Source organism: Pecten maximus, chromosome 9 (genome assembly GCF_902652985.1).
Source record: "Pecten maximus chromosome 9, xPecMax1.1, whole genome shotgun sequence".
NCBI classification, from domain to species: Eukaryota; Metazoa; Mollusca; class Bivalvia; order Pectinida; family Pectinidae; genus Pecten; species Pecten maximus.
Window position 1 is genome coordinate 10,503,305 of NC_047023.1, and position 12,532 is coordinate 10,515,836.

Genomic DNA, 12,532 nt, shown 5'->3' on the forward strand with positions numbered 1-12,532 from the left:
GTTAATAGTGTGCCTCTAAGATACCAGGATTGTTTACAAATGGAGGATTGCAGTTGCACATGACACATGTGTTATTGTTGATATTGATTGATAACATAACAAAATGAGTAAAAAACTGCCTCAAAAAGCAGGCAGCGGGGCAAAACCTAAACAGGTAACTTTCTGTATTAGTTTACTAGTTTTTTTCGTTTAATCAAACGGATCTGAAAACAGGGACGTACCTATCATGTTAGGGGTCGGCCAGGGTTCTTCTTCTTCTTCTTTAATGATGAAACCTCCGTCAAAAATGACGATTACGGTCACTGGATCCGGATGGTTGGATGCTTTTAAAAGAAATAAAAAAGGGCGGGGATTTGGGTACAGTGAGAGTTTTTTTTTTTTTTTTTTTAAATTTTTTTTAGTGGAAACTATCACAGGTACTTGGGGTAAGAAATTACATTTGTATATATACAAATGTAATTTCTTACCCCAAGTACCTGTGGAAACTATAAGATAAAAACATGAGGGTGTGTTTACGGTGTGTGTTTGAGATCATCAAGGGCTGCATTGTGTATCTGTGCCTTGAAGATCTCTAGTGTAGTGCATTGAACTGCTGCCACCGGTATTATTCTGATATTATATCGCCTTTCAAGCTGCATTCATGTGTCCTTCGTAGCAGAGATATGTCTGAATGAGTGTGTGTGCGAATGTCTAGTTCTTATTTCTACTGGGATGAGAATGAATGCATAATCGACGGCTACTAGATCTATTTGATGTATTATTTTGTAGAATAGTATTAGTTTGGATTGTAGCCGTCGTGTTTGTGAACAAGAATGTGATTTTTTGATATCAAGAATCTTTTTAATATACCAAGAATTACTTTTTGATATTTGGTTTCTAATATACCAAGAATTACTTTTTGATATTTGATTTCTGGACACAAAAATATGCTGTGTCTAATGAATTAAAAAAAAATACAAAATGTAACAGAATGCCTTATAAATTGTTTGTAGAATTCTGCTCAGGGCCGAGGAGGAGCAGGCAGTCAGGCAATGGTTGTGCGAGGGAGCAGGGGACAGGCTATGCAGCTCCCTAAGGGAATGCAGCCAATCCCTATGAGGGAGGAGAATGGCATGCTAATACCAGAGGGTAATATCAATAGGTAGATATAGATACAACAGTTAAAAAAAAAAAAAACATTATTTTGAAAAAAATGTCTGAAACAAAGATTATTTCTTATACACACTGTACCTGGTAGGTCTTCATTGCTTTTTTTTCAGTTTTGATATATAAACACTCTTGTTAATTTTTATTGACATAAAATTTAAAAAAAAAAAAAATATTCTGATGCTAAAATATTTCAATCAACAGTAAATGTTTTTAATTTCATGACATAAGAGTTTACAGTTACTACACATAAAAAAAATATATGAAAAACCAAGGTGTCTCAACATAGTACATTAACATTCCTTGTGGTCCTCGTTAACAAGTTAAAAGATAACTATGTGATTGAGAAGTATATTGCATATCTTGCTAGGGTGAATCTTGGTCTCAAAATTTACAAATGAAATGGATAATATTGGATTAAATAACAATTATGATTGAAATATAGTGTATTGTAACACCCATTTTGCTACCCAATGTTGTTCCTTAATTTTAATCTTTCTTTTTTCTTTCTGTTTTTTTTTCATATTTTTTCTCTTGGTGTTACCTGCCTTTCTAAAATATATGTATATTTGTACCTAGAAAAGCTATATGGATGAAACAACTCTGGCACTAGAATTGTTGTGAAGAATGGTAAAATATAATCAAACCGCCATGTATATCTTATGTATGACTGTATTTAAAAAAAAAAATCTGAAAATAAGCAAATATCAAAAACTCATCGAACAAACCTTTGCATCAGAGTTTAATTGTCTGTTACTAACAGCAGTTTTGTACATTGTTAGGTTACACCATGAGAAAGATAGAACCAGCCAAAAATTATGATGTTGTATCATTTGCCAAGGCTATGAACCAGGACTTTGCTCCTAGACTCAAGAAACTGTTTGACCCAGAGACAGAGGCTGCCCTTGAAGCACAAAAGACAGGTAGTTAGCTTTAGCAAATCTCCATAATCACGCTAGGCTGGTTACCTTGTTCCTGAAACACTGAAGACACAAATGTACAGCAGTTCTCTACATTGATGTATGAGATTTAATGTACCCATGCCATGTCCCTCAAACAGATGATAACCAATAGTTATCTGCTTTCACATATAGCATTGAATAAATAATTTGAAAATATGTTATGTTAATTCTGTTCCTAATATGTGACGGCCCACTAGTGAAAATCAGTTTAACAATTTGAGATTATTCTGTGGTCCGGTGTTTGTTTGTCATCTGTACTTTTGTATGTCATCTGTTATCTGCTTTTTCTTTAAAAAAATTCTTCTCGATAACCTGAAGGCAAGAATCAAGATATTTAGCCGGTAGGTTACTGTGATGACGCCAAGCAAAGTTAGCGAAAAGAAAGTACCCCAACCTATATTAAGGTCTGACGGGCATTTAAGTTGAAACGCTGTAAATGACTTTATTCTCAATAATCAAAAGTCCTAGAATAAAGATATTTGGCTGGTAGGTCCTGGGATGAAGACGGCAAAGTTTGTGACAAGAAATGACCTTGACCCATATCTAAGGTCGCAATGGTAAAATTTGTTGAAACATTCTGATTAAAACGCCTACAATTTCGATACATTTTGTATTTAGCTTGTAGGGTATGAAGTCTTCTTCAGATTTACCAAAAGGCTTTAAATAATGAGGCTTCACAATTCAATGAAACTATTTCCTGGGATGAAGTCCAGCATACAAGTAGTTTTTTAAAAAGAAATGAACTTGACCTATACTGAATGGTACAGGAGTTAACTTTGCTGAAGCACTCAGAAACTTCTTTTGATTAACTTGAGAGGCCTTTGAATCATTAAAGCAGGTGAGGGATACAGGCCTACTGGGCCACTTTCTTGGTAATCAATTATTGCCCAACTAGAAAAGATAGTAGACTCTAGAAATTACACAGCGGAATCATGTCTCTTATCTAAAAAAAGATATAAATATTCATTTGGGTATATTAAACTCTAAACACTAGCTGTGGTATACTCATGCATAGCTATTCTATCTGACTCAGGTATCTACATTGGCTGGCGCTGTCCAGAGTTTAAACATGACTGCCAGCGTGTTAACAAGATGTCCAAGTGTTTCTGCGGACACCTGTTGGGAGAGCATGCACAATACACAGGTAAAAAGGTGGTTGTCTACCTTGATACTCTAGATTCAGGTATTTCATAAGGCCAGTTGATGACTATGAAAGTAATCCAGTTACATGTAAAAATATCTGAGAGGATTTGTGTTTGTAAGGTGATATATATATACTATATATATATCGAGGCCCGGTCAGGGCACGAGTCAAAAAGTTGTCTTCCTTTGTCATTTGTGTTACTAATACTATGTTATATATCTATTTATTAGCACAATGTATCATATACACTATGTGTTGGTGATCCGAAGATATAGATTTGAATTTCCTGTCGTAGTTGTACCGAGAGAAATATATATAATATATGTACAATTCTTATCCATGTATGTAAATACATTGCGATCTAGGTATTCATATCATCTTATAGACGACTTTCACAATGATCATGTCGGGGTATCGGCCGACCATCACTTCGCCATTGAAACATTCTTTTTAAGAATGCCGATGTGGTGCAACGGTATAAGCTGCGGGTATTTCTGGCTAGGCGATTGGGTGCCGTAGATCGTGAGTTAGAGGCCCGGTTAGGGCACGAGTCAAAAAGTTGTCTTCCTTCGTCATTTGTGTTACTATGTTACATATATACGGTGTATATCAATAAGGACTATTTTGTTATTTTCGACAAATGTATATATCAGTGGTTCTTAACTCTTAATTCTTTTTTATTTAATGTGAAAAAATATAATACAGGACATTGTGTTTATAAATTGGATTATGTTAGCCTTATATTCAAAGTATAAGGTATTTGATGACAATTATAAATGTACCTTTAAGTAAAAGAAACTAGTGTTTTACAAATGTTAATCTATTGTCTTTATGTCAATTGCTGAATTTAAAATTTTTCAGCAAAGAGTTTGAGAGTCAGGTGTGCACAGGGAGGCTGTAAATGTCAGGCTTTTGTGTGGATACCTTCCCGACCAGAGGATGTGGGCGAATTCTGGCACCAAAGACGCCGAGATTTTGACCCGAGTACATGGCGTGCAAAGTGCCGATGTAAACACACACATGAGGAACACGACGCTGCTGGCTCAAGACGTTGTAAATTTAGAGGTTTGTCCTCCTTTAAGTAATGTTTTTATTTACTTTATTTTATATGAATTTTGTATATAGCTATATTAAAATGTTAAAACTTGTATAAAGCATTATATTACATTATATTGTTTATTGAGTCGATGGTTCAGTTTGTTAATTAAAACTTTAAACAACTTTTTTTTAACCATATTAACCTTTAGGGGGTTAAGAGAGGCTACGGTGGCTGAGTGGTTAAGGTGTAACGATACTTTATCACTAGCCCTCTACCTCTGGGGTCATGAGTTCGAAACCCACGTGACGTGGGCCAGTTGCCTGGTACTGACCGTAGGCCGGTGATTTTTCTGCGGGTACTCCAACTTTCCTCCACCTCCAAAATCAGGCACATCCTTAAATGACCCTGGCTGTTAATAGGACATTAACCAAATTAAACCAAACATAGGAGGTTAAGCCTGGTTGATCTTATACTACTATGAATATCAATTAAATCCTAAAGGCTCTGATCTGTGACTCGATGGGAAGATGTCAAACTGTTATATAAGTTCCGCTGTCTTAATATAAAGTATATTCCAAGTCATTAATCAACCTTGTAAAACTGCAGTCACCAGCATAAATGGAGCAATGTCCCCTATACACGGTATCATCTAGTTAGCATTTAGCCCGAGTTTTCTCTGGCCCTGTCACCATGTCTGGTATTTTTCTCTGGCCCTGTCAACATGTCTGGTGTACACCAGACATGGTGACAGGGCCAGAGAAAACTTGGGCTAGTTAGCATTATTTTAAAGCATTGTTAGGTTTTCTTTATCTTATCAGGTTGTTCCTGTGGGCATTTCAACTCTAACTTCCTGTGTGCTGCCTGTGATAAACACTGGGAAATTCATGAGACATTCTTCGAGAGCGAGCAGGATCGCGTTGAAAAAGGACTGCCTTACGGTTAGTAAATATACCTGTTACTTTTCCACCTTGCTTATTACATTGTTGTTCAAAAGCCAAACAAAAAAAACACTAAACAGATACCAGAAGTTTTCATAGCTTCAAATCCAGACATATTTTCGAAAAACCTTTGTTTATTTATACCCCTGACAATTCTTATGCTGGGATACAGTTCTACACGAAGGTATATATATTTTCATCCTATCTCGATAGATTCAATATTGTCATCGCTCATTTAAACATTTTGAGACATAATATCAGAAGATTTTTTATAAGTTTGTGTATTATGATTTATGCAATTAATATTTGTTATAATGAAAATTAATTCAAAATACATGCAACAGTTATACATTACAACATACAGATATGGATGTTACAAATATTCATTGAAGTAAAATCTTAAGATAATATTTACTTAGCATTGACATGTCCTTTTCTATTCATTCATGCATATAAAATAAACAGGCTATATAAAGCAGTATTTTGAAGATCATCTAAATTTTTGAAAGAATATCATTCTGAATTGTTCTAACATATCAGTGATGAAACGCCGCAATTGTTTTGTTGTTACAGGAGAGATGTACTTACCGTTCGCTGAGATGCCAGACTTACGTAACATTGCTTTAACTGGACGGGAGGATGATGACTCCACATACAGGGCCTTGACTCAGGGGGAGGGGTCTATCCCAAGGAACTCTCGACCTGTCGGCAACAATGCTCCTGTGAATTTCGGAGGAAGTTCCAAAAGTGGCTTCAAACCCGTCTATGACTAAAACATTTGCTGTTCCTGGGTTCAGTTTTACAAGCCTAGCTGTACCAGGGCGTACAGTTCCGTAAATCAATGTATAAGCTGGGTTTCATAGGATTAGATAGTGTAAAAGAGTATTATACATTGTATATACATTTGTATCTGAATCTGTACATTTGTTTACAGTTTATATTCTTCATCCTCTGTATCAATAATGAAATATACAATGATTCAAACCTAGTTACTGGTGGACTCCTAGATTGTTATTAATTTGATGTATTGAAATGGTGCTCAATATTTACATACATGAATATTTATTTTAAAAGATACAGAATCTGTACAGACACCAGACACTTATAATACAGTTTTAAAGATAGACAAAAACTGCCACTTACAAAATGTATGGTATAGGCTTTGTATTTCTAGTATGATCTGCATCTTATAAGCAACAATTTTTTTTTTTTAAATCATGTCTGTTCATGTTATCAGACTTGAAAATCTGAGTACCCATGAAATGGAAACCCACAGAATCTGAAACTGATGAAACCATGATGTCTGCATGCTCAGAATTTAGAAAAAAAAATATGCTGAGGCATAAGGAAAAATATTCTGCTGATAATTAAATATTTTGAAAATGTACCAGATTAACATGAAAATAAAGTTCTAATATGTATTTTGCTCCTGAATACCCGAGGTAGCTTTTGCTGGTATTGTTGTATGTATGATTGTATTATTTTTTCTCTGTTTAGGGGAGTGTAATATAGGGTATAGCTGTTTCATGACTGTTACATCAATATCTTCTTTTGTTTATAATCAAGTTCATAAATAGTTAATTTTTATGAAAAAATTCTATGTATAATTATTTTACTGAAGTTCCGTCCCTTAAGTGCCTGTGATATTTTGTCTGTTTTTAAAGTTAATTTGTTAAAATAACTTGACACAAGTACATTCCATGTTTTATACAATTATTGATCATATTGTCATTTCCTGTAGTTTCAAATGAATTAAATTTTACAAGTTTCAATTCCTGTAGTTTCAAGTAAGCTAAATTTTAAAAGTAAAAAAATTGTACAACATGAATATATAAAACATGCCTTAATGCACAGATATATAAAAGTCTGTATGTTGTTTTAGGGTGTTTTTTTTTTTGTAAATTATAAACCCACTGTGACTAGGAATATATGTAACTTCTTTACAAGATTGTGATATTTTTACACTATAGAACACATTTGTTATAATGTTGTTTTTATTTATTAACATGTTGTTTTTATTTACATTTTGTTTACCTTGTTGATACAATGTTCTTGTATACTGGATGATTATCAGATTATCCTTGGATCATGAGGATCTCTTATCATTTCAGTCTTAACAACACTATTCATCTCTAATCTTTCTTAATGGTGAAGAAATTTTGCAGAATCCCCCATTCACTTATTCTCTAAAAGGATGATATTTGAAATTCTTTCACAGGTGTTCAGTCAAATCAAAACCTCAGGAGCAGATCAATAATTAAGGGCTGGAACACTATATATATAGGTGAAGTTTATTTTTAATACACACGCATCATTTTCACAAATGAAGCTAATTCATCACCGATTGGTTGTACATGTGGTAATGACTGAAATGAGATGCTATGAGATACTTAGAGAGATATTTTAATTCCTGTTCCATTTCAGTGTTAATTTCTGGTCCATTTCAGTGCTTTTTTACTCCATTTTGGAATATCCAGTTCCATTTTGGCACATTTTGGGTCATAACCATATCTGCCCACTGAGTTAAAACTTGTTTCCTGAATTTAAACTGTATGCTATATAAAAATGGCAAAGGATTTTGTTTTTTCATGTATAACTATATACACTGCACATGCCGCTTAATCAATATCATATGCCATTGCAAGACCTTGAGTATTCATGTAGAGATGTCCTTACTATGTATGTAACAGGGATGTATATATTCTAATTTTAATATCATAATATGAAATATTATAATACGAAATAATATAATACGAAATAATAGTATATACGTCCCTGGTATGTAAAGAGGTAATGGTTTCATAAACCATTGGAAATGGACTTCCTTTATGAAAACTGTAAAATGAAATGCCTTATACACACATTAGCATTAATTTTACTACCTGCACCTTTGTACCACAATCTGTACACAGTATACCTGTTTGCTTAATAAACACTGTACTGCTTAAAGCTTGTGTTGAATGTGTTTAATTCCTTACATATATATTAGGCAGCTAGCTGTTTCTTCATAATGACATTTTACATATTAAATGAGTTTCCATTAGTCATGGCATGAATCTGTCTATTTCAGGTTATTAAAATCCATGTTATCCAAATTTATAAAGCCAAGGTACAATGTATTTTTTTTTTACGAATTAAGTATGCGATTGTAATACAATAATGTCCTCGTCTATAATGTAACATTTAAATTAAAAACATCATAATCATGACCGCAAGTACCTGTGGGTAGGTACATACATTTCATTTTAACCAATGTCCATTATTTAGTGTATGTTGACTTTATAAAGATGGTGCATTAATAAACAGTCAATAACTTTCTCTTCAGGAGTAAGTTACAAACTTTCAATATTATTCTCGCACATAAAAATCACGTCAGATATTATAACTTTGAATGCGTGGATGAATTTGTGCAACTTACTCTCTAATCCCCAATGATTGTAAATTTGCTATATTCATTTTCACTAAATTACTGGACCCCCCTCTTTCCGAAATCCTGGATCCGCGCATGACTTGTATATGGACACCATTTCAATTGTTGAGGGTAGATCATTCTGCAGGATGTATAGTTGTGAGTTATTACTGCTGCATATAACTGAAAATATATATCGGTATTAAAAAAATCAATAATCAAATGTTTGACATTCTAAAAAAGTACTTTACGGCCGGTTTTAAAATTTGCTCAAACTATGTCTGTAGAAAGTATATGTAGAAAGCAAAAAAAATATAGATTGTGACTAGTCGACAAGTATACTAATTCAAGTTTACAATATTGAATACATTTCAATTTTTAGCCCACCATCATCAGATGGTGGGCTATTCAAATCGCCTTGCGTCCGTGGTCCTTGGTCCGTCCGTCCGTCCCTCCGTCCGTCCGTAAACAATTCTTGTTATCGCTATTTCTCAGAAAGTACTGAAGGGATCTTTCTCAAATTTCATATATAGGTTCCCCTTGGTGCCTAGTTATGCATATTGCATTTTGAGACCAATTGGAAAACAACATGGCCGACAGGCAGCCATCTTGGATTTTGACAATTGAAGTTTGTTATCGCTATTTCTCAGAAACTAATGAAGGGATCTTTCTGAAATTTCATATGTAGGTTCCCCTCGGTGCCTTGTTATGCATATTGCATTTTGAGACCAATCGGAAAACAACATGGCCGACAGGCAGCCATCTTGGATTTTGACAATTGAAGTTTGTTATCGCTATTTCTGAGAAAGGACTGAAGGGATCTTTCTCAAAATTCATATGTAGATTCCCCTTGGTGCCTAGTTATGCATATTGCATTTTGAGACCAATCAGAAAACAACATGGCCGTCAGGCAGCCATCTTGGATTTTGACCATTGAAGTTTGTTATCGCTATTTCTCAGAAACTAATGAAGGGATCTTTCTCAGATTTCATAAGTAGGCTCCCCTTGGTGCCTAGTTATGCATATTGCATTTTGAGACCAATCGAAAAACAACATGGCCGACAGGCAGCCATCTTGGATTTTGACAATTGAAGTTTGTTATCGCTATTTCTGAGAAAGTACTGAAGGGATCTTTCTCAAATTTCATATGTAGGTTCCCCTTGGTGCCTAGTTATGCATATTGCATTTTGAGACCTATCAGAAAACAACATGGCCGACAGGCAGCCATCTTGGATTTTGACAATTGAAGTTTGTTATCGCTATTTCTCTGAAAGTACTGAAGGGATCTTTCTCAAATTTCATATATAGGTTCCCCTTGGTGCCTGGTTATGCATATTACATTTCGAGACCTATCGGAAAACAACATGGCCGACAGGCAGCCATCTTAGATTTTGACAATTGAAGTTTGTTATCGCTATTTTTCAGAAAGTACTGAAGGGATCTTTCTCAAACATTTTTGTAAGTTCCCCTTGGTATGTAGTTCTGCATATTGCATCTTGGGACCAATAGGAAAACAACATGGCCGACAGGCAGCCATCTTGTATTTTGACAATTGAAGTTTGTTATCGCTATTTTACAGAAGGTACTGAAGGGATCTTTCTGAAATTTCATATGTAGGTTCCCTTTGGTCCCTGGTGTTGCATTTTGGGACCAATCCGAAAACAACAGACAGCCATTATCGCTAAATCTTAAATTTTATATATAGGTTACCCTTGTTTGAAAAGTACTAGAGGGCTGTTTCTGAATTTACACAGATTAGTAAGACTTAGAGGAAGGGAAAAGTAGAGAAAAGATCAATCTGACATGGTACCTATAAAGATCATTCAATGGTGGGCGCCAAGATCCCTCTGGGATCTCTTGTTTTTTTTAATTTTGTATTTTTTCTTATTAAGTTTATTACTATGCTAACCTGATATTTATACACTGTCAACTGTTATAATTGATTTTTAAGACTACAAAATGTATATTAGCCTGTGAAATTATCAACCAATTTGCTATTCCACTCAACTTTAAGCTTGGTGTTATGCAAGGAGGTCTGCTATGACTATCGGTTTATATAATAATTAATCATTTATGCGATTATGATTTATTTTCATGTATTAACAGTATCTAAATATTGTGAAAAAATAAAATAAATTGGAGTCGGGCCGGTGCTAATGTTAAATCTCCATAGGCGTTGACCCTTCCTTTGAAATGTATAATTGGAACTTAATTGATAGCTGCATGATTGTCATCATATTAGCAAGTAAATACCTGTATTCCAGTTATATGTGTACAATTACAATTTAGAATGTAAATCTAAAATTCTACACTCTTCTGAAATGTATATAAATTTAGCCAATAACCAATATTCAGTGGCATGATTATGACTTTTTCAATCTGGAATAATTTCACCATAATAGTCAACAAAATACATATAACCAGTATTATTGATGGAATTTAAACTAAACAATGAGTTGTCATGAAATTATCACATTTGTGCTTGTATCTATACATACAACGTTGTCCAGAAATGGAGAAAAAGTTAACAGTCAAGTTAACAACTCTAAGATCTGAAAGTATGACTTGGACCTCATCTTGTCAACATCCTATCTGTAAAAAAAAAGCTTTAGGATTGTCAAGAGATTACGGAAGTGTGTAATTGGTTTTTCTTGCATGTGAAAATATTTCATCTGGTGGTAAAAAAAAGTTGCAGTCGCCAGACAAAAATATTTTCGCATTTATATTAAGCAAAATATATTCCAATATGTGAGTCTAATGCTATGCCTTCAGAGATTGAGAACTATTTGTATGATAATGTTACAGCACCATAAAAATACAACTACAAATCTGATCATTGATACATAATTACACTCTTTAATCAGTAAAAAATGTTTGCCACAATGTTGCGGTAACTATTCGGAAAAAAAAGCTGATTTACATATTAATTCTGAATATTTACTTATTTGAATTTTGCCGGACATAACTGTATCATATTATTTTTCAACATTATTCCCTTCAGTATCTACATGTATACAATTTTGCCAGTGGTGTTTAAGGGCCTCAATGCCACTTTTATAGAACTCCATTTCTTGACTGATTATAATGTAACCCACTGCATGTTAGGGTTAGGGTGCCTGAAATAGCTGTTTTCAGTTTTGGAAACAGATAAAAATCTGATGGAGCGAGGTCAGGTGAATAAGGCGGATGCTCAATCAATTTAAAGCCACAATCGTGAATGGCAGCCATGGCAATGACAGACTCTTTCACCCTAACCCTAACCGATTTTTTCCATTTTGCAAAAGCTGCTTGTCTTGTTTACTTTAGAGTGCTACATCGTCGACATAAACAAACCAAATGAGACCAGTCCTTGGGTACACGGCCCTATATAGTCAAAGAATAGTAGGACTTAAAAAGAACATCCTTGAGCACCTCCTTTAATACGAGGCTCGCAACATATCAATCAACCCGCGTACGTACATTATATATTAGATTCACTGAAAATGAATGATAAAAAACGTTTAACAAATTACTTTCAGTAAATTACCGTAGCTGTTGATAAGACGTTAAACAATAATTCAAACCAAAACCAACCTAAATTATTTTGCGAAAATAAAATAAATAGTGTACAGACGGAAGACGTTCATTCATTTTTTTTAAGGAATGTATCCTCATCGTTTTTGCTTTATCGCCACTAAATTTTATTTAGTCGTTTCAAATAATTCATGATTTGGCTTAAACGCCACTTTACTTTCTTTAGATTGCCATTCTTGGTTTGCACATTTGCGATATCCACGACGGTTCTGGTTTGCAGCGGTTTCAGAGAGCAGAACCAGATATAACCCTATATTAAGACGTCATTTTTGCTTTTCCGTGCCAGGAAAAAAAGTGGAAAAGTGTCGTTTTTTACCGGTT

At 34.2% G+C, this 12,532-nt stretch overlaps 1 protein-coding gene across 1 annotated transcript; it reads left to right on the top strand.

Annotated features, from left to right (window-relative positions):
• The first annotated feature begins 22 nt into the window (after positions 1 to 22).
• On the top strand, positions 23 to 8,178 carry LOC117334927 (protein FAM221B-like). Its single transcript, XM_033894777.1, has 7 exons — positions 23 to 154; positions 993 to 1,128; positions 1,929 to 2,069; positions 3,142 to 3,252; positions 4,114 to 4,317; positions 5,110 to 5,229; positions 5,803 to 8,178. The coding sequence occupies exons 1-7, from the start codon at positions 104 to 106 to the stop codon at positions 6,000 to 6,002; spliced, it is 963 nt and encodes a 320-aa protein (XP_033750668.1). The 5' UTR covers positions 23 to 103; the 3' UTR covers positions 6,003 to 8,178.
• The last annotated feature ends 4,354 nt before the right edge of the window (positions 8,179 to 12,532 follow it).